Source organism: Chiloscyllium plagiosum, unplaced genomic scaffold, assembly GCF_037043375.1.
Source record: "Chiloscyllium plagiosum isolate Xiang-an unplaced genomic scaffold, Cpla_swu_hap1 HiC_scaffold_31, whole genome shotgun sequence".
Classification (NCBI taxonomy): Eukaryota; Metazoa; Chordata; class Chondrichthyes; order Orectolobiformes; family Hemiscylliidae; genus Chiloscyllium; species Chiloscyllium plagiosum.
In genome coordinates, this window is record NW_028270169.1 from 13,924,239 (window position 1) to 13,948,226 (window position 23,988).

Consider the following 23,988-nt stretch of genomic DNA (forward strand, 5'->3'; position numbering starts at 1 on the left):
GGAGTCTGCATGATTCTGCATCTCCGGAAAGTGCTATTAAAGACTCTATATGCAGCGTAGGAGATGCAGCCCAAGACTGTGTCACAAAGAGCACAATCACAGCACTCCAAGTGGCAGCCTGTCTCAATCAAAAGTAGAGTTGGTAACAATGCTAGCCCCATGAGATCACACAGTGAGGCTGATAAACTTTGCAGCTGCGCAAGAAGAGGGGAAAAAAAGACAATTGAAGAGACTGCGACAGCAGAAGCAAGAAATGGTTCAAGGGAAAAAAAAATTGTACTCAATTGTAAGTTCTTTATTTGAAAAAAGTAACCCAAAAAGCAACCAAAATGTAGACCTATTGTCAATACCCCCCCCCCCCCCACCATATCTATTCTGGAAAGAAAGCAGAGGGCAGCCAATTTGAGAGAGCTCAGACTCATTAGTATGACCACCATCTGGACGTTGGGTTGCTGCAATGGCCCTGTTACTGCGCAGCTCCAACCAAGCTGCCTCACCACTTTCTCAAAAGATCACGCCATCAGCATTTCACTGCTGTCCAGCAGACACAGAGACCAGGATCAGGCAGAGTAGTGTGCTGCCACTCTCTGTGGGATGTGGGCGTCGTTGGCTGGGCCAGTACTTACTAGCTATCCCAAACACAGAGGGCTGTGAAGAATGAGCCATACTGCTCCTCGTCTGGACCAGACCAGGCAAGGACGGCAGATTTCCTTCCTTCGAGGGTATCGGTGATCCAGATGAGTTTTTGTGACAACCAGCAGGGGTTACTTGGTCACCATCAGGCCCAATCTTGTACTCAATGCAAATTCCCACCAGCTTGTGGGAGTCGAAACTAGCTCCTCAGAATATCAGCCCGGGTTTCTAGGTTACTAGCCCAGTGACATTACCACTAAGCCTCTGCCTCCCCATTCCTTACTCATTTTAGTTTGGCTTCGGAAGGGCATAGCGACCAAACTTTGACACAACATGCAGTCATTAACGGGCAGCTTGCTGCTTCCCTAGTGGCCTCTTACTCTATTCAAATAAGTTTTACAGATGCCCAGGCCAGGACAGGTCTCAGTCCCAGTCCTCAGATCCCAAGTACTATAACGAGTTGCTGGGGCATCTCCCGATCGGTACATATCACTACAAAAACATTACTGTAGGCTGAGACAACAAAGTCATGGTAACAACACTAGAGGAGTAACACAGGGGCCAAAGCTAAGGAGACACCAGTTCGAATCCCACCTTCTGATGCATCCAAATTCATTTAATAAGGAAAATGTAAAATTAGAAGCTAACCTTGGCAGACGTGACTGTGCAATTATTGGCTGTTGTAAAGACCCACCCTGTTTACCTTTAGGGGAGGAAATCAGCCGACTTTACCTGGTCTCCCTACACGTGACTCCAGCCCCATAGCAATGTGGTTGTCTCTTCGCTGTCCTGTGAAATGACTCAACAAGTCACTCATGTCAGCGGCAACAGACACTGACCTCGCCAACGTTGCCCACATCCCACATGCAAAAAAAAATATACAGAGAAACAAATCTAAAGAAACTGTCACACTTATTTGTGGAATCCTGCTGTGCATCCACCATCTGTCACCAATCCAACAAGGTACCCATGTTTCCTCAAACACCAGATTGGCTGGGAAGTGCATTGAAAACATCCCGAATAACGCTACACCACGCAGCTCCTCTTGGTGGGGATGGAAGGGGAGTGGGGAAGCAGAGGAGCAGACAATAACGTGGGTGAATTGCCAGTTGATGTTCACAAAAAACAAAAGTCACAATCACTTGAGGGAAGGAGGTAAAGAGCACTCAGAGTTCGGCCACATTCCCCTAGTCAGGAGTTTGGAAATAAGAGAAAACTAGCAACAGAATCAGTGGGGCGGATGATGTAGCCAAAATACTTCAGGTGGTCTATAAAAGTGGATGCAGAAATCAGTGCAGCTAAGACAAAGAAAGGTAAGTTGTTGAAAACCAGATAAACAGGTCAGATGACAGAAAAGGTGACCATGCAGATAATCATTTAAAGTTAGCATTTTGAAGATTTAAGAAACAGGTTGTCTCCACAGTGCTCAATACACACAGATACCAAAATAAAACTGGGGGGTGAGGGTTCAGCTCAATAGGGCCCACTTCCTGAAGAAGGGCTTATGCCCAAAGCGTCGATTCTCCTGTTCCTTGGATGCTGCTTGACCTGCTGCGCTTTTCCAGCAACACATTTTCAGCACCACTTTTCTTTAGGCCATCCCTACATCTCTCCATGCGCAAATGTCTATTTTAACAGCCTGCTCTGCTCATGTATTCCCCCTGTACAGTTACTCTTTGGATAAGGGTCATTTATCCAACTTTGACTCGTATTCATGTCACCTAACTCATCACTTCCACTGCTCACTGGCTGGCAAGGTGAATAATTTGCCTCACTACCGACTTTTGCCAGAAACAAATCTGAAAGAACTGCGGATGCTGGAAATCAAACAAAAACAGAAATTGCTGGAAAAACTCAGTAGGTCTGAGTGGGGAGAAAGCAGAGTTAATACTGCAGGTCTAGTAACCTTTCTTCAGAATTGACTTTTGCCAAATTCCTCCCACCATCCCACTAAACAACAACTAGATGTCACAACAGAAAGGGACCATTTTTCTAAGTGTGAAAGCAATGTTGTCCACTATGAGTCACACAGTTTCCAATAAGCACTTTCAGGAAGGGGAATGGGTGTAATGGACGGAAACAACTGTCCACCAGGAATAAACAACTGGTCTCCATAACATCACAGATTTTAAAGCTTAAATCAACTTTCATGACCTCTCTTCAGAACAGGCAATCCTGAAACCAGAAAAGGGATTCAACACAAGAGAATAAGTATTTTCAAAATTGTTCTCAACATAGACTACAGAGAAAGCAAGTCCAACACATCCAAGTGAGAGTTGAAAGGGTCAGCCTAGCACCCTGTTGTATGTCATCAAATCCTTGACCCTTCTGCAGCTACAGTTTCAGTGTTTTGTCCACCACTTCATAGTGTAAAACTCACGTGATACAGCTGGGCTGGCAATTAATGTGGCAGACAGTGCACTGACTCTAGTCTGAGGCAGTCCATTCCAATACTACAGATCTTGCGATCCTCTCTGCTGTGAGATATGAGCAGAGGGAGCTTCGCCTGAGCACACCTGACCACACAGAGATCACACTGTCATTATGCAAACCATTAGCACGAGTGCACAGGGTATGGGCATGTCAGTGTAACATATGCGGCAGACTCTGGACACATGAGAAACATGTCTACATACCAACGGAGCTACTCATCGTCCTATTTACCTCACCAAATTACTCAGGCTCAACAACTTTGAAAGACTCCTTTCGGATTAAGTCAATGAGTCTGCTTAATACGCAGTTAATGGTTTCCCCCGAGATGCAGCACCACCTGTTGCAGTCAGTGCCCTTTTATTACGTGTCGCTTTTTCTTCCTTAATGACAAAAACCGTGTGGATTAAGCCAGGAAGAATTGACAAATTCAGTCCCAGTGAAATAGAGCCCTTCAATTTCTTTTCAAATTGCAGAGCAAGGAACTTTCACGACAGACGCAAACTTATGTCTGAAAGAATGAAATAAGCATTACGTGAAGCCAAATGCAAGAAAGCTAAGGCTTACTCATTAGCATAATTATAGTTTGCCGCACACATTCGAACACGTGCACATAAAACAGCTGCATTTGTATAAAACCTTTCACAACTTCAGAATGTCCTTTCAACTAGATACTTTGCCCAAAGTGCGACAAGCCATTTTCGCACAGAGTAAACTCCCAGAACAACAGTGTGACAAGTCCAGATTAACTGTTCTGATGTTGTTGATCAAGAGGATTAAAACTAGCCAGGAGTCTGAGCAGAACTCCCCATCCTTTACATCATGTCACAGGATATTATATCTGTCCTAGGAACCAGATTGGGCCTCAGTTTAATATCTCTTTGGAAAAATAGCACTATTCCGACAGTGCAGCACTCCCTCCGTATTGCAATGAAGTGTCAGGCTAGAATTTTGTGCTCAAGTCTTAGAAACAGGACTTGACCCCAGAACCTTCTGAGATGAGAGAGCAACTGAATGAACGCACTAGTCACAGGAGCTAAAAATCGCACACATGACAAATTTAAAGACAACTGAAAGGGAGCATCAGAATAACAAGACAAAAAAAAACTTGCTGCTGTTCAAGGTGAAGGTTGGATGCCTTTGGTAAGTCAGTGGAATGAGCAATGGAGTAGCCATACGTTGATGAGGAACCAATGGAACAGCCCACCCCTGGTCCCCTCTAATGACGACTGAAGCAGCAGTAATGCTGCACGCGATGTCTGTGCGAACATGGCCACAGGTCGGCCTACCAATAAGAATGTGAAGCCAAATTCCAGGCCACAATCTCACCAGCACAGTCAATGGACTTACTGGCCCTGTACTGAACGGCAACCACAAGCATCCTGAAGGGCAGAGGCCATCTGCTTATTCACCAACCCCCATCCCCACCCACCCCAAACCTGCTGGGCCATGGAAGAGGCACCTTGGCAGAAGTTGAACATCTTGGTCACTGATCTCCTGAGGTAGGCAGCTGCAACGCGCATCCATTGAAACATTGCAATTACGTCAGGAATCCACAAACCTGCCTCGGGAATGGGGAGCTATGTTTACAACTTCCTATCCAGAGGGAAGGAGGCATTCACATCTGTCTACAGCCAGAACAGATGCCAGCCAGATGATAGCCCTTGTGCAGACACACACACCTTGCATCCCTCTACTGAACTGGCGACATGTGGATATTACTGGGAGTCTCACTGGCACAAAACAGTGACAGGATTGGGCAGGACAGAGGGCACACAAATAAATAGCAAAATCCCAAACCAGCTCGCCCATGGTGGTTTCCCTGGGTACTTCCTCTGCATGGGCCACATCACAGATGGTGACATACACTCATGAAAACTCCTGAGAATCCAAGCGTTAGCAGAAAAACGCACACTAAATGGAAAACTGGAAAGTTTGACAAAATTGGTTCTGCATAAGCACAATTAAATTCAAATTAGCGTGCCCTTTAAATCAATCACAGGTTACAATCCTGGCAAATGAGCGCTGGGATCATTTCTCAATCATGCAACAACATCCAAAACTCAGGATGATACTAAAATGTGGGAAGAAATCTGTACGGACTTTTGACTTCCCCGGAAGTAAAATTCCCTTCTCAGGAAGAGCAGGCCAGTTAAGACGTAAATTCACCTTTTGCCCACTGCCAGCCCTCCCCCCACTGGCCCTCCTATGTGTTCCGGTCACTGCTTGGCTCACCTCCTCCTATTAAAGCTTCCATGCCTCCTCCAGATCTTCACCAATCAGAATCCAGGGAACATTTGGATCAAGATGGCTTAGTGGTTAGCACTGTTGCCTCACAACACCAGAGACCTGGGTTCGATTCCACCCTCGGGCAACTGGGTGCAGTTTGCACATTCTCCTCACATCTGTGTGGGTTTCCTCCCACAGTGCAAAGACGTGCAGGTTGGCCGTGAGAAATGTAAGGTTACAAGGAAAGGATGACGAGGGTTGTGGGTGACTCTTTGGAGGGTCGATGTGGACTCAATGAACTGAAAGGCCTGCTTTCACACTGTAGGGATTCAATGACTCTTCTATCTGACCTTTTGAGCATCACCACAGTCTACCTTGGTATTACCCGGTAATGGCATGTGCCTTCTCTGGCTTAGCACTTCTGGGCACCACTCACATGAGTCCCCACGCTGCTTTGTGCCTTCTGCCAGCCTCAGTGTTCCTACTCACTGGGTGCTAAGACATATGTGCTGTGATCTCAGAGACTGAATAACCAATTCAAAATACTGGATTAAGGGGTAATGAGAGAGCAGGAGAGATGTACCTTCAAGAGGAACACAATGGCTGGATGATGCTCATGTCACGAACTGCACTCCACAAGGCAATAGCAGCAAGAAAGCAACAAGCAACCAACCACCACTTGAAGGTGATGTGCTTAAACCCAAAATATTTGAGAGAGAGAGACAGAGAGAGAGAGAGACAGAGAGAGAGAGAGAGAGACAGAGAGAGAGAGAGAGAGAGACACAGAGAGAGAGAGAGAGAGACAGAGAGAGAGAGAGACAGAGAGACAGAGAGACAGAGAGAGAGAGAGAGAGAGAGAGAGAGAGAGAGAGAGAGAGAGACAGAGAGAGAGAGAGAGAGACAGAGAGAGAGAGAGAGAGACAGAGAGAGAGAGACAGAGACAGAGAGAGAGAGACAGAGACAGAGAGAGACAGAGACAGAGAGAGAGAGAGAGAGAGAGACAGAGACAGAGAGAGAGAGAGAGAGAGAGAGAGACAGAGAGAGAGAGAGAGAGACAGAGAGAGAGAGAGAGACAGAGAGAGAGAGAGACAGAGAGAGAGAGAGACAGAGAGAGAGAGAGACAGATCTAACTTGCTCACAACTTGTCTAATCTGGAGAGGGCAAGTGCAGTGGCTGGAATCACCTTCGAGGGATGAGGGAAAAAAAAGAATGAGAGAGCAAGAGCGAGCAAGATAGATAGAGAAAAAAGAAACAACGGGACAGAGAAAGACAATAAAAGAAAGGAGAGTGCAAAAGGGGAAAAAGGAAAGACAGGCAGAGAGGGGTCTATCTTCAGACTGGTGTATGATGCAGCCAAGACATTTAGTCCTAGTTAGCATATCGACACAAGTCCTTTATAGGTAAAAGAAATCACATTTAATCCAATTCACTTTAATGCCGTGCCAATACTTCTCCTGTTTTATTGACTGACTTCAAGTTGCTCCAATTGCCACCATACATGATAGAGACAGACCTCTAAGTGCTCTGTCCTACAGTTATATCCAATGTGCCCTCCAAATATACAACCCATGTTTAGAAGGACATTATTTATAATCTTAGCACTAGGTGGTTTTAAAAGAAAAAAAATCTCAAAAGTTCATAATGCCTCACTGCGATTCTACCATCAGCAACTATTCCATTTGCGTATGGAGGTCAGTCTTCCCACTGCTGAACCTCTGGATTTCAACAGCAATGCTATTAGGGAATACACCTGGGGAGTTACATTTCCTCTGCAACCTCATTTTAACGTGATGATTAATGTTTTTGTGTTGTTGTTACTTGGATTTTTTTTTTTAAATTGGCTAAATACATCACATTAGTACAAGCGTGACCAGATTAGTCAGCAGCACTGAAACTGTGCAGGAAAGCAACAAAACTCTGCTGTTTCACTTTGATGCACTGACCACTCAGAGGGGGTCAGGAGGAAAACAATACAGGCAATGCCCACTCTAACACAGCGACAGTGCCTCCCATTATATACAACTGGATCCCTGTATCCATCACTGTGGTGGAATTCCGGGAAAACACAAATTAAGGAAGAGCTAATCTAAGAAGGTTGGTGGTCATTCAGCAAGAGCTGTGCGGGGGAACTGGGCAGGGGGGGTTAAGTGGTAATGGGGAAGGGAAATGCTGAGCCACAAACGCAGGTAAACAGACTCAAATCCACAGTATTTTTTTTAAATCACACTAATCAACACACTCCCAGCAGGAACAAAGTGAGAAAAAAAAGCTGAAAACCCTGATTGGAATCTTTGAGAAAGAGAGGCAGAGTAAGGTGCTCAGTGAAACAGCAAGATGGAAATGATAAGAAACCGGGAAAAGGGGTCTTATTACAGCTTTTAAAAAAAACCAACCCAAGAGCATGTTTACAAAAGCGTTCTGGTAACCTCATGTCATTTAAAATTTCGTTTTCTCCCAGCACTTAGTCACGGGGCCCTAGTTCTGGCTCATTGTTCAAGCAGGCTGGCTTCATTGCATATAATAGCTGTGGGAAACTGAGGAGGATTCGGCTGAACAACAGACAACATTAGAACCCCACCTCACCCCCCTTCCCTGCTATCCTTTTGCTCCCCATCTCTATACACAGACTCAGCCACACTCTCTCTCACACACAGAGACAGACACTCTCTCACACTAGAGCTGTCTCCAGTGCCTCTCTGCTCCATGCAGTGCCTTTTATTGCACGGGCTGATTTATGCGTCTAGGTCACCCCTGCTTATTTTAAAAGCTTTTCTCGACAGCCTTTTTAAAATACATACACACGCACGCATAAAAAGAAAGGGACTTCAAGGCAGATCTAAATTAAATGCAGTTGTAGAAGGCGGAGGTCTGGTAAGGCATTGGGAAGCGGTGTTTCGTTGCTGATTAATAAGCAGGACTTAAAAGAGGCCGCAGTTGTCAAAGAAATTTCAGCTTGCAAATCACATATAAATGTACCTGAGTGAGCAGGGCCTGATTTAAGCAGGGGTGAAGGCGGTCACAGCTATGTGCAGTCTCTCAGTGAACACCTGTGTGTAATCGCACAGTGCCAGCAATCCCATACTCCCGGGACCGATTTGACTTTTAATACAAATCTACAACCCCTCTCCGCACTTCCAAAAACTAAAAAAGACCCAAAGTTGTCCTAATCAAAGTACAGCAATACCTCAAATGGAGAATGTTTAATTTATTGACCAGTGATTCGGTGCATTAACCAGCAATTTTCCAAATGCCAACTGCTTCACACTATGACTCCCCCCACGCACAAAAAACCTGTACATTTCAACTGCTGTCAACGAGGAGTTCTACATGTTAGTTCCAGTGGGGGCTACTGCTAAATGTAGCACTCTGAGAAGTGCAGACAACACTGAATACTAAGGACTACAGTCAAAGACTAACTACACATGCACTGAACATATCCAGGCTCAGACCCGAGGGAGCAAAACAGGAAAGTCTATTCTCAGAACCAAGGATCCCCACTAGGCTTTGAATCAAAAAAAGTCAGAGTTGACAACTGCTGGCCTCTGCTCGTGCCTTTGTAATGCAAGTCAAACTGAAAGCAAGCAGAACATGCCTTTGACGGTCTCATATCGAGGGTGTACAATAGATTTCACAGGCGTCGCTGAATCTGCCGCAGATCTCAAGTTCTGGCAACTCAAGGATGAGGTCGCAGTGGGAACCCAGTTATGAGATCCTGCTGTGCACCAACCAACCTACAAGGTGTGCAAGGTGACTTCAGGGCTGTTTTCCCTGACGACACAGTACCAGAAACATTATGACAGCCCGGGCACGCTCCAGTCCACGGGCAGCGGAAATGCTGGTTGTCAGAGCCCTGAGGGCCAACGTCCTGACTTCCGCACATCCTGCAATGCTGACCTCTCCCCACGAGAGCAGGGAGAGGGCAGCAATCAGACACAGAGTGCCGTCAGCCAGGCTGCACCCCTGCTTGGCTGCAGGTCATCAATAACAGCTTGTTCAATTGTGGCAGAATATTTCTTTAAAAGAGACAGAGTTTACTTCATGCTAAAATCACCAATAATCTGTATATGAGCTGAGACCAGAGTGAACCTCCACAAACAAACAGACACAGTTGCAACTTGAAGCAGACCTTCCATCTGAGGCTACTCCTCGAGAAGTGACATTACATTGCCCCACTTCTCATTTTTACATTCCCCATGGCGGATCCCAATGAGCAAACACAAAGCCAGTTATAAAAATACTACAAAACTGCTGGAAATGGCAAATGAAACTGGGCAGCAGAAAAAGAACGTGCGCCTGTCATCTGCCAAGCCCAAATGACGAGGGCAGTTTCACTGAGCTCAACACCCTCTCTCAAAAACTGCGCTTTTAAATCTTAGGCCAATCAATTCTTCATCAAAGTGCCGAATGTAGGTTTATATACAGACCATTCTAAACACCAGACAGTGTTACACCTTGTGTTAAGCACCATGTGCATTAAGCTCTGTCACAGTTCAGACCATCCTTATTTTAATATAATTTTAGTGCTATTCACACAAGGACTATTGAGTGCGATATTTTTTTCTTTTCATTACCATCCCATTATGTTCAGTGGTAGGTTACTATTGTGAAAATGTTCCATTAAATAAAAGAAAAGATGTGATTTCCAGAAATACTGGCGATGGAGTGAGAAGCTGCCTCAGAGAAGCCTGGATGGTGAGCAAATTGCAGAAGTTAAACGAGTCTATTTTACAGGTAGGGCCACCCCCACCCCCACCCCCACCCCCACCCCCACTGCAATCGGCTTCCTGGTTTACATTAGTGTGTGATTCTGCTGCTCTGGTGAAGAATGACCACGTGCCACACTGACACACAAAAGGGAGCAGCGCCTCTTTCAGTCCCCAGAGGTGGCGTGGGCAAGACAGATGCTGTCACTCACTGTAACCAGCTCTGGCAACTTACACCTAAACACCTTGGTGCTATAACAAATACAAGTCCTTCTCAGTGGTCATCCACAGGTCAGGCTGTTTGAGTTTTTTCGTCCAGTAGCCAGGAGGAAATCTGGCTTATAAAGACATTCACAAATAAAGAAAGGCATACAGAGCTAACACAGGCTTCCCTGAAAAGCACACCAGATCATTCCAGGCTACCAGAGTCACAGAGCGTTAATGCAATCAGACTCCAAGACAATTTACATAATTTGCTTTTGGCCCATTCACATCCTGTCAGCCTACATTCAAAGCAACATTAAGCAACTCCACATGTTGACCCTCTCAATCTAAAGGTCAGAGGGCACTGGAGGGTTTCAGGCTGCGTCTTGCCATCTCCATTTTCACAAGACGGCCCCCCACTCAACACACAACACACTTCTTGTTACACAGCATCTTTCCCCTCCATACAGCCCCCCAGTCTGAGCCTCTGTGCTAATCAAACCTCAACATCTACTGTTAACCCATCTGCCGTCTTCGTGTTCCAGCAAGGTCAAACAGAATGCTGCCTTCTACTCTTCAAAAAGCCACATAATAAATCACAACAACAAATAAATAAAAGCCTCGCTCCACTTGTAACATCGCAAAAAAAGCCTCAAGAACTGGATTCGACTGCAATTGCAAAGTGCAAAATAGCACAGTAACAAACGCTCCCACTACCGTAGCTCAGAACGTCAAAGAAACAATGCACACAGGCTTAAAGGTTTATTAACAACTCACAATCAACATATCTTTCTTCCTGACCCCCTCCCAGAGCACTTGCCTCAAAAAATCCCTCACCGTGTCTGGGAGAACACAAATGACAACAATAATCCTCCTACTTACCTTGGGTTGTGCTCTTCGGGGGAATGCAACCTTAGGGTCAATCTGTCGAAGCAAATCAGAAAAGGGTTAAAGAAAAAAAAAATCATCGGGTGCATCCCCACCCCAGGCCATTTAAAACCAACACCATGTTTCTCAGGCAATGAATCACAGCAGAAAGTTTCTCAGGTCAGGTCCAAGAATTGCAAGGGACTGATCACCATTTAATGTTGTGTACCTTTTTTTTTTAAACCTGTTTTAAAGACATGAGCTGTGCTCTTAGGGATTATTTATACTTGCTACTGCTGCAAAGCAATTCTTAAAGGATTACTAATCAAGAAACTATATAGTTATTTTTCACCCTCTTGGTTGTCACAGCTCGACCTTTATGTGGTCACTGTAGCCCACGTATGTTTTCACACATCTACAGAATGTTGTAGATATCTCTATGGTTGCACGGTCTGGGAGATGACTGGATCCAGGGCTGTCAGTGTCCCATCCATTCACATAGCTAACACACCTCCGAACACAAGGTTGGCATAATCATGCGAGGTCAGATCGAGAATGAAACAGAACTAGAGTCAAGAGGAGGGAGGGGATGCACTTATTTCTTAATCTAGAGCAAATAGGAATTAGCACAGTTGTGCAAGGTAAGGTGCACCTTTTAAAAACAAAACCGAAATCCTGAATCAGCTCCCTCAGTGTGTACACCTGAGCTGCAAACAGGGTTCTAGTGCAAATCTTCAGTACACACAATCCACCTTCAAGATGTCAACTCCAAGTTGGGATTTATTTGCAGAGTCCTTCTCCAACTGCTAACCCAGTGACTCAGCCTACCATAGGGGTGATTGAGGGGGGTTGTTGTACTGGCGGGGATCTCAAGTCACTCATTAAAACACACTTCCAGCAAGGGATCACTTGTTAATTGTCACCAGGGGGACTCCTAGCAATTCTCCCCAGTCCACCGAAACCTTTTTCAACACCATGCTGGCTCTGCACAGTCAAGACAAGACAAGCGAGCGCAAACTTTCCTGAACCACCAAGTTTGAGTGTCCAACAACCAGACACGGTAACTACCCAACCCCAGCAACTCGTACTCAGATCACCATCCTTCCCAGCTGTAGGCCAAGACATGATTGGGGTGCAAATCCATCTAACCTCTCAATTTCCACCCTACTCCCAACAGTTAAGAAGCTCCATTACACATAACTAGGTAACTCCAGGTGACACCCTCCCCATTCCACAACAGGAGATGAAGCACAGGGAAATGGGACCTTTCTTTTTGACGTCACTAACCCACACTGGACTAGATTCGAGTAGGCACCTGGACCGACGGGACCATCAGTTCTGCCACTGTGTCACAAACGTCAGGTACTGGGGCCAACATCAGCGTTCCAGGTGAATATCATTGAAAAGGAAAAGTCACGGGGATCAACATCACACCGACTATGCTCACTTGAGGCGTCCTTGGTCAGCGAGGTGACTGAACAGCAAGGCTAGAAAGACAGAAGTAGAACAGAGAGAGAGATTCCTCCTCACAGCCCAGACAGAACGACAGCCCTGCTTGTCGGCTCGGACAGCCCAGAGCATGAAAAAGCCCTGGCACAGAGGGTAGGTGCCAAATGGCCTCAGATTGGAGAGGGGCCTGCAGGGAGATGAAATCCAGTACCCAGCTGGTCAAACCAGATCACAATCCAGCAGCCTTCTCCTGAAAGGATATGTAGGGATGCAGTCATGGTGACAGAGATTTTGAAGATTCTTAAGATTGGATCCTCCATGGAGCTTGGTCAAGTGCAAGTTGTGAAAGGCTACAGGGGTCCAAATGAAAAACTGGGATTCTGGGGATAGGGGGCAAAGACAAGACCTTCAGAGCTGTCCACCTGGTGGCAGCCCCTGCATAGGTTGTGTTCAAACCCAGTGGGAACATGTAGCAGCACTTCAGTAAAACATCCTCTTCTGCCCCAGATTGCTCCTGCTTCACTTATTCACTTCCACTTTAAACCCTGGGGGAAAATGGCAAACTGTACGGGTGTACATCTGTGTGTGCTGTGGGTGGGGGGTGAAGAGAGAGAAAAATGCAAACTGCCACCTACAGCTGAAGGCAGAATCACTTTCGGACAGGAGCATCAGTGCGGGAAATGGCACTACCAGACGGAATCATCTCTCCAGCCATTTTAAAAGCAACCCTGTTGCATGAGAAAGGAGTTGCAATATCCCAGAACAAATCTGTGAAACCACACACAGACAAAGCCCGTACCAGCCACAATAAGTAATGGTCTTGCATTCTGCCCTGAATCTGGCCAGCACTAGGTGCCTGCAACATTCACCCCTTACACTTATGTTAACAGCATCAGGCAGTATCGTGTGCTTATCAATACCAGTGTGATGTCTCAACATCCATTATAACCCCACAGCCAACGCCTCACGTCCAGCGATAAAAACCACAACACAGAATGACCACCCTGAAACCCACTTTAAATCTGTCCAAACTTACTCAGGACAGCAATCAAAACACATTTGCAAAACTATTTCCACAACAGGACAAAGCCGACCCCAACATATTGACAAACTTCAAATCTCACAGCAAATAGCAAAATAATTGGCTGGTGGACAAAAACATCAACAAAAGAAAATAAAACTCAGAAGGAGAGGGGAAGCAATCCTCATGTCTGGGGCATAGGTTAAGGCCAGGAAGGAAAACGATGCAAATTTATGTTCCGTTTATTTTGCAGGATTTTAGCAAAAGACACATATCTATGATTTTGCACCTTCTAGTGTTTAAAACAGGTTAATAACAGTTCCAGATAGATTTCACTAAATTATTCCCATGAGAAGTCCCAAACCCAAAGTCACTGTTAGCTTTGGAGTTAACCTCTTCTATCCTCTTCAATGTTCGCAACATTAAGTAACCTCCTTAGTGCACTCTAATACCTTGTGTGCTTCAAGGATGTCTAATCTGGTCTGTCAGCCAGAGTGAAGAGAGAGTGAGAATTTTAATGATCTCACCCAGTGTCATTGCAAGTTGCCTGAGAAACCAGTTTCACACCCAAAAGAATTTTCATTTGTCGGAGGGGATGAGGGGAAAAGTGTACAAGAACTCTGAACTCAAACTGGATTATCTAACCATGACTAGTTTCCCATGTCATTCAATTAAAAAAAACTACAGAAAAATTAGCACTGGCTAAAACCATTATGTTGCACATATTTATAAACTAGGCATTTTAATACTAAAGATAAATGAGTTAGTTAGCTCTAAGTAAAGTGGATTTTAAAGAAAATATATATGTACTAACTACAGTCTTCTAGAAGTCACTAAAACAGAAAACATACTAGTTCTGATGGAGTTGTCATTACCTAAATAATGCCTTAATGCAACCGTAAACAACAGCTTCTGCCGTGGGGAATAGATCGAATTCATGCCCTGAACGTTAAAACAAAGTCGAAAGGGTATATAGAACGCTACAAACAGATGCTCAGACACAAGATACACAGAATGATCAACAAGAAACCCATTCATGCGATTTACAGCAAAACTCAGCTTATGCGCTACCACTCTTGAGTTTTAATAAACTTTCTACCTCAAGTTATGGCAGTCGCTTTTTTAATCCTTTTTGTTTACAATGGGGAGAGAGGCTGTTCTTTAAACAGAAAAGGGGGGGGGGGGGATGCATAAAATCAAACCTTACCGTCTCCCACTTGCGTTTCATCCTGAGCTCACCGCTTGGAAAAGCGATTAGAATTTAATTGCAAGACTTCCATTTAACTAGCAATTTAATCGGCCACTAGGTGGTTTGATTGTCAATTTATGTAACTGACAGTGAAGCTGTACCAGGAGGGTAGCAATTTTATTTTATCTCCCTTAGAAAGGGGGACTTAAAGTTGCAGCGAAATAGATTTTTTAAACACTTGGGCGTTATATTGAGTTTTTTTGTTTTATTTTTATTTCAGAGAGACAGCAGGTATTAAATGACCTGGGGGGGTGGGGGAAAACAGTTTGTTACAGTTTCACACTGAGGGAAATCAATACAGAAACACACAAACATACCGTCTTGGAATCTAATTCGTGATGGGGTTGAGCTAATACTTTATCTACACTTGCAGGATCGGTAAACGTAACGAAACCGAAGCCTCTGAAATGACACAAAGAAACAAAATGATGATGAGTAAATAACGAGCAACAGGGAAGAGGAAATCAAACACAAGTGTCAAAATAGTCGCACCGATTGAACAAAGACCCAAAATGTGTGGAAGAGAAAGAGGCAGAGAGAGAGAGAAAGAAAGAAAGAGAGAAAGAGAGGGGGACGGGCTACAAATGTAGCGAGAGAAAAAAAATTACAACGCATATATACACAAAGTATCACCTCCAAACCCTCAGCACAATGTCAAAAAATAAGCTCAGGGACTTCTCGTTGGAGACACTGTCACAATTAGAATCAAAAGAAAAAGAATTGGGGCGGCGGTCGAAATCAAACTTATTTTAAAATCTGAAGTGCTTTCCAAGAATAAAAAAAAATGTATTTTTTTTAAAGCAGTCAATTGACGATCTTACCTGGATCGTTTCGTGGTCGGATCTCGCATCACCATACATTCCCTGATTTCGCCAAATTTGCTAAAATAGTCCCTAAGGCTATCTGTGAGAATGAATTGGAAGGACAAGAGGGGCAAAACAAAAAAGAGAGAGAGAGAAAGAGAGAGAGAGGGGGGAGAGAAAAAAAAGCAGGTTAGTGTGCCTGGCACTGGGCAGCTTTTTTTAAAAAAACATGCAGACTTAAAAAACAATCACTGAGCGTAGGGGTCGTGGGCAGGACCAAAACTGGAACTCCATGATGTTAGCTGTACAATAACCCGGCCGCAGTCAAAAAGCAACCTTGTAAAACTGCAACTAAAAGAGAGCGATCGCTCACTGAATCCCACAACACCTCCTCCTTCCATTCCTACAGCACCCACCCCCCCTCTCTCTTTGCAAGGTTATACTGATATATCTGTACACAGACGCACATACAAAAGCGCTGTGAGCAGAGCAAAGAAATACTTTCTTGCCCGGGCTCTCTTACCTGGTGAGGTTTGCCAGCTGAGACCGCCGATAAACATTTTACTGGAGGAAAACACAACAGAAGTAAGCACAGATGTCAGATCGGCCATTTTGACGTGTAACTTGCAGCTTAAATAGGAAGAGAGAGAGAGAGAGAGAGAGAAAGGAGGGAGAGAGAGAGAGAGGGGGAAGGTGCTTGGGGAGGGGAGGAGAACCTGACCATTTCACTGAGTGCAGTTGAAACAAAACTAGGTGCAGAAAGAAAAAAAAAAGAGAGTGAGGGAGAAAAAGGAAGAGAAAGAGGAGGGGGGGGGGGAACACGGGACGGAGAAAGGGAGAAGAAAGAAAGAGAGCAGCGAAAGGAAAAAAAAAGAGAAAGTCAGATCAGAACATACCCTGGGTCATGCTGAGAGTCGTTTGGACTGCCAGAGGTGGCTTGGTTACCGTCTGCCTCCATATCTCTGGCAACTATAAAAATGAACCACTCTCACACTCACTCACTCACTCACTCACTCACACAAACTCACTCTACCCCAACCCACCCCCAACCCCGATTTTTTTTTTTGAAACAATAAAAACAGTAAAAGAAACCCCCGAAAGCTGAGAGGAGCGACTGGCAGCCGGCACTGAACCTGTCACACGTGGGGATCAGCTCAGTCCGAGCGCCCGCTACCGCCGCCGCCGCCTGAGCCCCCCACGTGGGCGGGCCCTGAGCCGGAGCCCCGCCCCCTCCTCCATACAATCCCTGTATCCAACTCTATCCCCGCCCCCTGCGTTCGGCCGGCTCCCATTGGACGGCGACGCACGTCCGTCAGACAGGATCCCCGCCCCTTTCCCGCTCCACCCGCTCCCATTGGCCCCGCATGCGGCCCTCCCCCTTGCCATTGGCCGCTAGGTACCGGTCAATCATCATCCACACCCGCCTCCGCCCTCCGCCACTCTCCATTGGTTGCTGCCGCCGCCGCCCCCCCTACTATTGGTTTATGCCTCACGTCCATCATTGCCAAATGGCTCCCGCCCGCAAAGCCCGTTCTCACTGGACGTGCTGCAGGTCCATCATACCGCAACGCCCACTCGCTGCGACGTTGCCAATTCCCATTGGCTGACATGATGATTCCCCATATCATTCGTCAATATCGCCAGTCTGTCATGTACAACACCCGCCTCCCCACAATGCTGCCGTCCCATTGGCTGCAGCCGGTTCGCCCTTCCATTGGTTAATGCTGCCCGTCCATTATTCTTAACGCCCGCTACATCCACCATTCCCCCGCTGTCTATTGGTCTAGTCTGCCTGTCCATCATTTCTAACACGCCCCCGCCTACTCGCCCCGTAGCCATTGGCCGGTTCGTCCTCATCCCATCCTCTTCATCGGCCGCCCGTGCGCATGCGTATCGGCGTTGATTGACAGCTGGGCCCTGGAGCCTCCTGCCATTCGGGCCGCGGCGCGCCCCCGTTGTCATGGAAAGCACAGCAATGCAACTAACGTCATTGCACAACAGTCCAGCTCAGAGATTTCTAAATTAAACCTTTTGCATGGAAAAAAAAATTGTGGAGGTTGGGGGTGGGGGGGGGTAATAATTGGAAACAAGTTAACACCTCAGTGCAAGAACCTTGTAGTCATATCTCTCACGAAAGTGACTGATAGGTGCGTTGCAAAAATAAAAACAAAGTGTTTTTAGATCGAGAAACTCATCGACCAAGTGTTGTACGATCGGAAAAAAGGAAAGAAAACTCATTTGCTAATTGTTTTTGGGCATAAAATGCACTGTAAAAAGATTAGCAGCACCATGAAACAACATCTGGATTTGCAGCCCCCACACTCTGAGAATAAATGAATTGGTGCCTGTGGGTGGTGAGTACAATTCACCTTCCCATCCCAGTCGCCTTTTTCAAAGACTTTCTTTCAGTTGCATTGGTTTTACAGCTTTCCTCCTTTCTTCCACCCAAGGCTTGTCCTCCTTTCGATCTGTTTCAGTCTATTCTCGTTTCCTTCGGGGGCTCAGGATACAACAGAAAGAGGATACCACAGAAAGATACATGCCGTTGTGGCACTAACCCGATACTGAGAAATCCTTTGAGCTGCACCATCCCAGCTTTTTTCGACTGTGAATCAGGTTTACTTTGTTCGGCTGAATCAACACTGTCTTTGGAAGTACTGTAGACTTTCCCTCTGATTGCGAGGGAGACAACTTATTTGCTAAGCATTAATTCAAAGAGAAATATATGTTTTAATATTTATTTTAAAAGCCTCCTGATTTTGCTAGGGGTTGGGATAGATCGTTGCTTCAAAATCGGTTATTTTCACGCTATTTCCAATTTCAATCCGCTCGACAGTTCCCATCATTAAACTGAAGTGCAGTCAGTTCGTGCTGAATCATCTCAGCTCAAGAACAAAAATAGTTTTTCTTTTTAAAATAAAATATTTATGTTTAAATCAGCTGATAGTTATTGGTTGTTATTTGACAACGTGACAATTTCCAGGAAATGTAGTGTTTTGCAAGTGTTTTGGACAGACGTTATTATATCGATTGTTCCCCCCCCCCCCCCCCCCACTATGTTCCTTTTTCAGTTTCAGCCAGACTAACCGAGTTCTACTCGCAGACCTCTTCGACTCCCACACACCATCAAAAAAGAATGGAAAATCTAAGGCACTTAGTTAGCAGCATGCTGTCTGTATCAGAAATCTCTCCAACTTATTCATTTGTGCAACCAATTCCTTTGAGGCGTCCTTTGAGGAACTGCTTTATGCACAGCAAACTGACGGATGACCATCTAATTAATCCCTTTTTTTTTAAATTAGGTGTGTCTGGGAGAGGAGATTTGGCCAAGACACTGAGCTACTTGCCCCTTTTTCCACTTGGTGTCCTCAGATCTTCAATAATTTCCAGCACTGGCATTTGTATATCACAGAAAATGGTGGAGAAACTCTGGCAGCATCTGTGGAGAGAATAGAGTTAATGTTATAATTTCTTCAGAACTTCCAATATAGGCAAGAAGAGACTAACTTAATGAAAGACAGCACCCCCCAACAACGCAGCGCTCCTGGAGTTATTCAGAGAGAAGAGCCTGTGACTTATGCCAATCATTAATTGTTTCACATATTTTTTGTGTGTGTGGTTTCCTGTTGTGCAAACTCTGATTCACAAATCGTTAATGACTTTAATTATTGCAGATGAAGATCAAATTTTACATCTCAGATGTTTCGTCCTCTAATTGAAACTGTTTTCCATCCTCTATTTCATTATCTCCTTTTTCCGTGTCTGCCACCCACTTTCTTCACTACCTTTTCCTGCATCTACATGCATTACTTTCTCATGTAGTGTACAGGGATTCTGCAGATTGATGAATATCACAGAGTGAAATGAAGATCCCAAACCTTCCCTTTCGGAATTTTACCTTTGCTCCTTACATTATCTTGTCAACAAAAGTCATTTGCTGTATGGTGTGATAATGCTCTATGTCTTTCAGAAATGGGCCACCGTGATTGCAGTGCTGATGTGTTCCCAATAATAATCCTTCTCCTTATTCTCCACTAAGTGCATTCCACGGTGCTGTTCCAGGAATTCCAGAGATTCTATGATCTTCTATACAGATGTCATAGAGGCAGAGAGATGTATGGCACAGAAATAGACCCTTCAGTCCAACTCGACCATCCTAAATAAATCCAGTTCCATTTGCCAGTATTTGGCCCAGCATATCCCCCTAAACCCTTACTATTCATATACCCATCCAGATGCCTTCTGAATGCTGTAATTGTACCATCCTCCAACACTTCCTCTGGCAGCTCATTCCATACACACATCACCCTCTATGTGAAAGGGTTGCCCCTTAGATCCCTTTTAAATCTTTCCCCTCTCATATTAAACCTATGCCCTCCCCGAGGAAAATACCTTGTCTATTTATCCTATCCATGTCCCTCATGATTTTATAAACCTCTATAAGGTAATTCCTCAAGCCTATGTTAGGAACATAGGAAGGCTATTCAGCCTTTGGACCCCACTCCACTATTTAAAATGATCACAGTAAGCAGACTCTTCAGTGCCTTTACATAATCCTTTACACTAATGATAATCAAAATTGTATCAACCTCTATTTTAGGTACAGACTGAGCTTTCATGGCTCTATGGGGGAGGGAATTCCATAGATTCACCACTCTCTGTGTAAAAACAAATTCTCCTTATCTCAGTCCCCTTATTATGAAATTGTGCCTCTTGGTTCTATAGTGCCCAACAAGGGGAAACATCTTACTGCATCCACCTTGTCAATCCTTTTAAGTATTTTGTAAATTTAAATGAGATCACCTCTCATTCTTCAAAATTCTAGAAAATACAGGCCCAGTTTCCCCAATCTCCCTTCAAAGGTCAGTCTTGCCATGCCAGGAACAAGAGCTGAAAATGTGTTGCTGGAAAAGCGCAGCAAGTCAGGCAGCATCCAAGGAACAGGAGAATCGACGTTTCGGGCATAAGCCCTTCTTCCTGAAGAAGGGCTTATGCCTGAAACGTCGATTTTCCTGTTCCTTGGATGCTGCCTGACCTGCTGCGCTTTTCCAGCAACACATTTTCAGCTCTGATCTCCAGCATCTGCAGTCCTCACTTTCTCCATGCCAGGAACAAGTCTGGTAAACCTTCAATGCACTCTCTCTGTGGCAATAATAACTTTCCTGAGACAAGTTGACCAAAACTGCCCACAATTATCCAGACCAGGTCTAACCAATGACCGATCTGTTGCAAAGATGAATTCCTTAAAATAGGAAAGAGGGGTTGAACTAGAATAATCACTTCAATGTTCAATGCATATGAGAATATGGGAAACCTTTGTTCCTAGGCCTTTCCATTACGTATTGAACCATGAGGTCATGAGGTAAAGCAGCCTGCAATGTCGATGCCATTGTTTCCAACTGTCTTCATGTTATTCAGCAGATTCTCATTTAATTTTCCTTTGAGTTCCATGGGGGATCACTTGGCCCTGACACATTTCATGACGCATAACTGGGGTCAAGAATTCAAGAGCCCAAATATTTTTGATGATATTGGTTGAGGGATAAGTCAGGATACCCAGGCAAACTCCCTGTGCTGTTCTCTGTAACATAGTATCTTTAATGACACCATAACAGAGAAGGCAAGGACTAATTGAAAACCTCATCTGCTTCTGACAGTAGAACACGCCTTCAGTTATGCAGCCTGGATTAGATGTTCATATTCCCAGAGTGGCACTGGAAGATATGACCTTGGGACTTGGAGGCAAGAGTGCTATCCACCAAAGCATAGCTGACGCCTGTGGGAGTTTGCAGGAGTTGGAACACAAGCTGATCCTTAACTGGAGAACAAAAGCAACAGTGAAACCACCATCAACTAACTGTGCAATGGTTAAAAGATGGCTTTTGCTGCACAGTACCACACTGGGCAGCGCTCTTATGCATTTAAATTTCCGACGGCATTGCATACTCCCTTTTATTTAATTGTTCTGCTTGATGCTGATAAGGCTAATAGCTACTTTCGGTTTAAACACTGTTTAAAGTAGTACCACACTGTGTGAAGTTGTAACTTGCGTGCAGCATTAAACAGGCTGGAACTATATAACAGTGAAAGAATCTTGAGAAAGTTATTTTTATATGCCATTCAATGAAAACAAAGCATCACACCCATGGTTTGACCCCTGCCAGTAATTGTATTAATATTTGGTTGAGCCTTGTGTGCGAAAATAATCATTATCATAGTAAAAAAAAATCCCCTGCTGCACCCACACACCTTCTCATTTGTTGTTAATTGAATGATGCACAATAACAAAGTTATGAGTTTTTTCCTCTAAATCGTGAATACAACATACAACTGTAAACCTTCCGAGTGTTACAGTAATTATCTGTAGTGTTTCAGTTGCAGAGTATGTTATTCTTCATTTGATCCAGCATATTGCATAATTCCAGAAGATATGAACACAAATATCATATCAAGTTGACTGCAGACAGACCTCAGTGTAGTGGAAGAGTACAGATATATTACCCACATTAATTCTCACCTCCTAACCTCACTCTCCAATTTCATTATTGAATGCTAAATACAGAAACAAATTTGAACCTTGGCTTTTTCACTTTAACGTACCAGAAAGGGGCATTAATCCAAGTTTAGCCCTTTTATTAATTCAGATTGAAGCTTTTCAAGACTTGTGTGTCAAACACAGGATTTTGTGTCGACTGCAATGATGGATAAACCAACACTCTAGTGTGGTGCTTAGATATGTAGTGCATTGTGTAGAGGGTGTTAAGACACTTCAATATGATTAGGCACCATACCAATGCAAGTATAATTATCTTGCAAAAGCAACAACTTAAAATGAAAAGTACCAAAAAAAAGTTCTGCCTCCTCAGAATTTGATGTTCATTCTTTTCCTTGGGACCAAACAGACAATTAACATGACTCCTCTGTAGCGTTGGTTCATGGTTAAAGAGAAGGCACTTCTTGCAAAAGTGAACTGATCAGAGATGCAGGCTATGAGCTTGGGGTCAGAGCTGTAGTCATGCTGTCATTCAGCGGCAATTACAATTATCTCTTTGAATTATTTAACACCGTAGTTGATTATAAATTGTATCAATTATATTCAACCAAAATAAAGCAGCAGTGTGAGACAGGAAAGGAAAGGTAGATAACAAAAAAAATTATATTTCGAGTGACAGACTAAGATGAAAAGAGAAATGTTTGTATTCATACAAGTATGGAACCAAGAGGAACAAAGATCTTGATAAAAATAGAACTAAGAAGACAGAGGGGGAGAGAGGGACTGACAAATGGAAGAAATGTCTGTGAATTAAAGAAATACAAAGAGGCAAAGAGATACTCAGATAGACAAAGAGAACAATAAGCTGGTAAAGGGTGAGGAACAGAGAGAATTAGAAGGGAAAATAGAGGGAATCAGATATAGAGAAGGGGAAAAAAAAGTCAACTTCCTTCTGTTAAGCTCTCAAAGCCTTATCTAAATCAACACTGCCTTTTACACAAAGCCCAGTGTCACCAGACATCAACATGATATAGCTTGTATGTTGTGGCTGATTGTGTCTAAGGTGATGGGAGCAGTGTTATCCTGAGCTAGTAAATACTGATGGCTGTGTGCCATTGTTATTTACTAGCTCGTGATAATGTTGCTTTAAATAATTGGACTAAAGCTATTGGTGTTTTTGAAAAGCCCACAGGACTGTTCTCGACAGCCAGTTAGATATTATTTTAAATAGAACTGTAAACGTGTGTAACCCTTTCCCGGTCTTAACGCTCTGAAATGCTGCAGACGATCAAATGCTTATTCTGACCTCTTTGCTTCATGATTCTCAATCCATTCGTTAAAGGAGAGTGAACTAACGCAAATGCCTTTGGCATCCTCATCGTGTAATATGAAAAGGTTAGTGCAGAAACAAAAAAGATTCTGCAGTCCATCTGGTCAGTCAGAAACACAAGCAACAACAATAATACCTTGTATTTATGTAGCACTTTTAATGTGGTAAAGCATCCCAAGATGCATCACAGGAGCATTAAACAACATTTTGACACTGAGCCACTTAAGGAGATGTTAGGATAAGTGAGAGGTAGGTTTTAACAAAAACTTTTTAAAAGGACAAAAGGGAGGTAGAGAGACTTAGAAAGGAATTCCTTCATGTAGGACTTTAGCAGCTAAAAGTGCAGCCCCCAATCAAAAAATCCCTACAGTATGGAATTAGGCCATCCGGTCCATTGAGTCCACACTGATCCCCCAAAGAGCAGCGCCCACTATATCTGTAACCGTGCATTTCCCAAGGCCAATCCACCTAGCCTGTACATCTTTGGACTGTGGGAGGAAACCGGAGCACCCGAAAGAAATGTGAATACAGACTAATGTCAATGAAAATACGTGCCTTTAAAATCAGTCTGTTCTGA

General features: G+C 44.3%; 1 protein-coding gene and 1 long non-coding RNA gene across 20 annotated transcripts in view; one reads left to right on the forward strand and one right to left on the reverse strand.

Moving 5' to 3' along the window:
- The window catches only part of msi2b (musashi RNA-binding protein 2b), a 591,732-nt gene extending 575,105 nt beyond the window's left edge, over positions 1 to 16,627 (reverse strand). For 12 of the 19 annotated variants that reach the window (XM_043718227.2, XM_087977258.1, XM_043718231.2 and 9 more), the window contains exons 1-5: positions 16,485 to 16,626; positions 16,112 to 16,152; positions 15,607 to 15,688; positions 15,103 to 15,187; positions 11,082 to 11,123 (exon numbers count right to left, since the gene is read on the reverse strand). In XM_043718227.2, coding sequence (XP_043574162.1) covers positions 11,082 to 11,123; positions 15,103 to 15,187; positions 15,607 to 15,688; positions 16,112 to 16,152; positions 16,485 to 16,546 — 312 coding nt within the window. In that variant the 5' untranslated portion in view covers positions 16,547 to 16,626. Of the gene's footprint in view, positions 1 to 11,081; positions 11,124 to 15,102; positions 15,188 to 15,606; positions 15,689 to 16,111; positions 16,153 to 16,484 lie in introns of all 19 variants that reach the window. The other 7 variants (XM_087977259.1, XM_043718238.2, XM_043718232.2 and 4 more) reach the window with 3 other exon arrangements.
- Positions 16,628 to 17,564: 937 nt separating this feature from the next.
- LOC122563818 (uncharacterized) lies at positions 17,565 to 21,746 on the forward strand. The gene is made up of 3 exons (XR_006315745.2): positions 17,565 to 17,942; positions 18,039 to 18,204; positions 21,246 to 21,746. It is a non-coding gene; the product is annotated as an uncharacterized LOC122563818 (long non-coding RNA).
- The last annotated feature ends 2,242 nt before the right edge of the window (positions 21,747 to 23,988 follow it).